General features: G+C 33.0%; 1 protein-coding gene across 1 annotated transcript; it reads right to left on the bottom strand.

Moving 5' to 3' along the window:
• Nucleotides 1–1154: 1154 nt before the first annotated feature.
• LOC107806525 (cuscuta receptor 1-like) lies at nucleotides 1155–2161 on the bottom strand. Its single transcript, XM_016630692.2, has 3 exons — nucleotides 1980–2161; nucleotides 1739–1885; nucleotides 1155–1606 (listed from the first exon to the last, which is right to left on the bottom strand). The coding sequence occupies exons 1-3, from the start codon at nucleotides 2116–2118 to the stop codon at nucleotides 1155–1157; spliced, it is 738 nt and encodes a 245-aa protein (XP_016486178.2). The 5' UTR covers nucleotides 2119–2161.
• Nucleotides 2162–2825: the final 664 nt, after the last annotated feature.

Genomic DNA, 2825 nt, shown 5'->3' with positions numbered 1-2825 from the left:
ATGTATTTTAGAATGCTTCCCTTATAAGTGTATGAGTTTCTTTTAGTTGAAAACTGGGCCTGAGTTTCCACATTCATCATATTGAAGTCAGTTACAAATCCATATCTATTATGGTAGTGCATTGCTGAAATTTTCCAGGTCAAGAAATTTATCCAAGCTTGCTTGGAAGATCTCATAAAATAGACACTCCTTATTTCTCCATCTCTTTTGGTTTGTATTAAGTTTACCCAACAAGGAAGGAGTGAACCATAAATCTTATTAAAAGATAAATCCATGATGGACAACTTGTTCAACAAACAAATCTGAGCTGGGATATTTCCTTCCAATTGGTTATGGTTGAGGAGAAGGAAGTTCAGATTGGAATGTGAGCCTATGGTGTGTGGGATACTTCCTGTAAAACTATTGTAGCCAAGATCCAATGTAATCAGAGAAGAGATGTTGGAAAGTGCATATTCAAGTCCACCACCCAATTGATTTTTGTGTAGATGGATGTGTTCAAGGGGCAAACTACTCACACAAGAAGGAATAGTGCCTGAAAGTCTATTTTCGGACATAGCTAAGACCACAATGCTCTTCAAATTGCAAATTTCAACTGGAATCGAGCCTTCGAAATGATTTTTGGACAGATCAAGTTGTAATAATCTTGAATTATCTCTAATCCATCTCGGAATCTCTCCAGAGAAATTATTGTTGCTAGCATCTAGTACAATAAAGGCTCTAAGAAAAATATTACTAGGTAGTGGTCCCTCAAAGTTATTGCCATTCAAATACAAAAAAGATAGTGTACCTGATGTGAAATCCTTCGAAAATATTTGCCCTTTCAACCTGTTGTTTGACAGCGGAAGGTAGAACAATTCTGGAAAACTAGTCAGATCATTAGGAACTCGCCCAGACGAAATTATGAGATAGGTCTATATATTTTAAAGAAATGCCACTAATCCCAGAAGGTATAGGGCCTTCCAACAAATTTTGAGACATGTTCAGAATACTAAGATTTGGGAAGGCTGAACTAAAGTTTGCTGGAATATATCCATTTAGTTTGTTATTAGAAACATCAATAGTATGTAGATGGGGAAGAGAAGTTGATGGCAACTTCAACGGTCCAATGAAAGCATTATCTCTAGCATAAAGTCCTCCAAGTCTGGTGTTATTCTCTAACAACCAGGTTGAAAGTTTCCTGGCAATTGATTTCCATCAATAGCAAGAACTCTCAAGTCATACTGGTAGTGAAGGAAAGAAGGCAATTTCTGAAGGTTTATACATCCCTCAACAGCAAAAAACTGCAACTGGAAATTTGGGATCCCATTCTGAAATTCGGTGTCTCTAGTTATTGTATTATGGCCAACATTCAAGTATGTCAGTTTTGAATGGTTGGCGAACTGCTTGAATGACGGTGGAACTTCAAATTGATTAAATGAAATATCCAAGTACTCAAGTGATGCGAGTCTCCTCCAAAATGGATGTGAGTCTATATTTCCAGTGAAGTAGTTCCCATCCAAATCCAACCATTTAAGTGATGTCAAGTTTCCAAGACATGAAGGAAGTGTTCCCTCAAAATTGTTGTTAGTGAATGCCAGCTCTTGAATATTTTTGAGTTCACACCAACCTATATAAGATAAAAAAGATTCATATATATGACATTTAGCAAAATAACTTTCTATAATAAGCTATGTCTAATCAGATCATGGAAATGTTGGCATTAGCATTAAAAAAAAAAAAAAAGAGAAAATCACGCTACCTTGATTGGGGAGGGTGCCATAATTGCCGCCAAAAGCCAAACTCAGCACTTTAAGAGAAGTCATTTGTCCAATGCTTGAGAGAAAGTTCTCATTCAAAGCAGATCCCTCCAAGTATAGGTACTCCAATGAGCTCAAATTTGTTAATGCTTATATGAGAGAGTCAAAGAAAAAACAACAAATTTAAAAAACAAAAGAGGTGATACGTACTAAGGTAGAGAATATTTTTAAGTTATAGATTACCGTAAGTGATGACCGGAGCTGTGAGATTACTATGTATATAAGCAAGGGACTCGAGAGATGAGAATGATTTTAGGGATTGTAAGATGTTGGTCGAGTTGGAATTAGAACCTCCAAGTTCTAATTTTCGCAGAGAACTCATTCTTTTGCTACCTGTGTTAAGCAGTGCAAATATAAATCATATCTTTTTGTTACATAACAATGAAAAGATCTTTTGTGTTCCATGAGAATGAATGATTCTTATTAAGTCCAATTATTGTACTTATCAAATGATTTGTTTTGAATGGATACTTTAATTTCTAAAAGCTCCTTTTTCAACTTAGATCTTTATTGGCTAAACTTCCAAAAATTACTTATTGTGAAAATTATATCTTTGTTTAGAAAGTGCTTTTCTAAAAAGTATTTTTGGAGATTATCAGTTCGTGTTTGGCCAATTCATTTGAGAATTACTTTTGTAGAGTAATATATAATAAGCAAATTGTGTTTGGTCAATCTTTCCAAAAAATACTTTTGAGTGTCTAATTACGAAAAAGAGCAATAAAGGTTAGTTACAATTAGTATTATTTGAAAAAAGTGAGATAAATTCAAATATTTATTATAAAAGAATTTAAGTAATTTTTGTTTTTATTTAATTAAATTATAAAATATATATTAAAATTTTCAATTTATATAAAATATAGCTATACAGAAGCAATAATATTGGTAGGACATATGTGTTTTACATGTATGAAAATCATTACTTATTCTTGAGAAAATAACAAACTAGGTAGTATTGCATTCTGTCAACAATAATATATGCATGCACGCAAACAATAAATATAAACCAAATATCATATAATTTTTGTATAC

The sequence above is a fragment of the Nicotiana tabacum genome, chromosome 5, assembly GCF_000715075.1.
Source record: "Nicotiana tabacum cultivar K326 chromosome 5, ASM71507v2, whole genome shotgun sequence".
Lineage (NCBI taxonomy): Eukaryota > Viridiplantae > Streptophyta > Magnoliopsida > Solanales > Solanaceae > Nicotiana > Nicotiana tabacum.
Note: the sequence above shows the minus strand (reverse complement) of the source record. Positions and strands in the feature narration are given on the sequence as shown.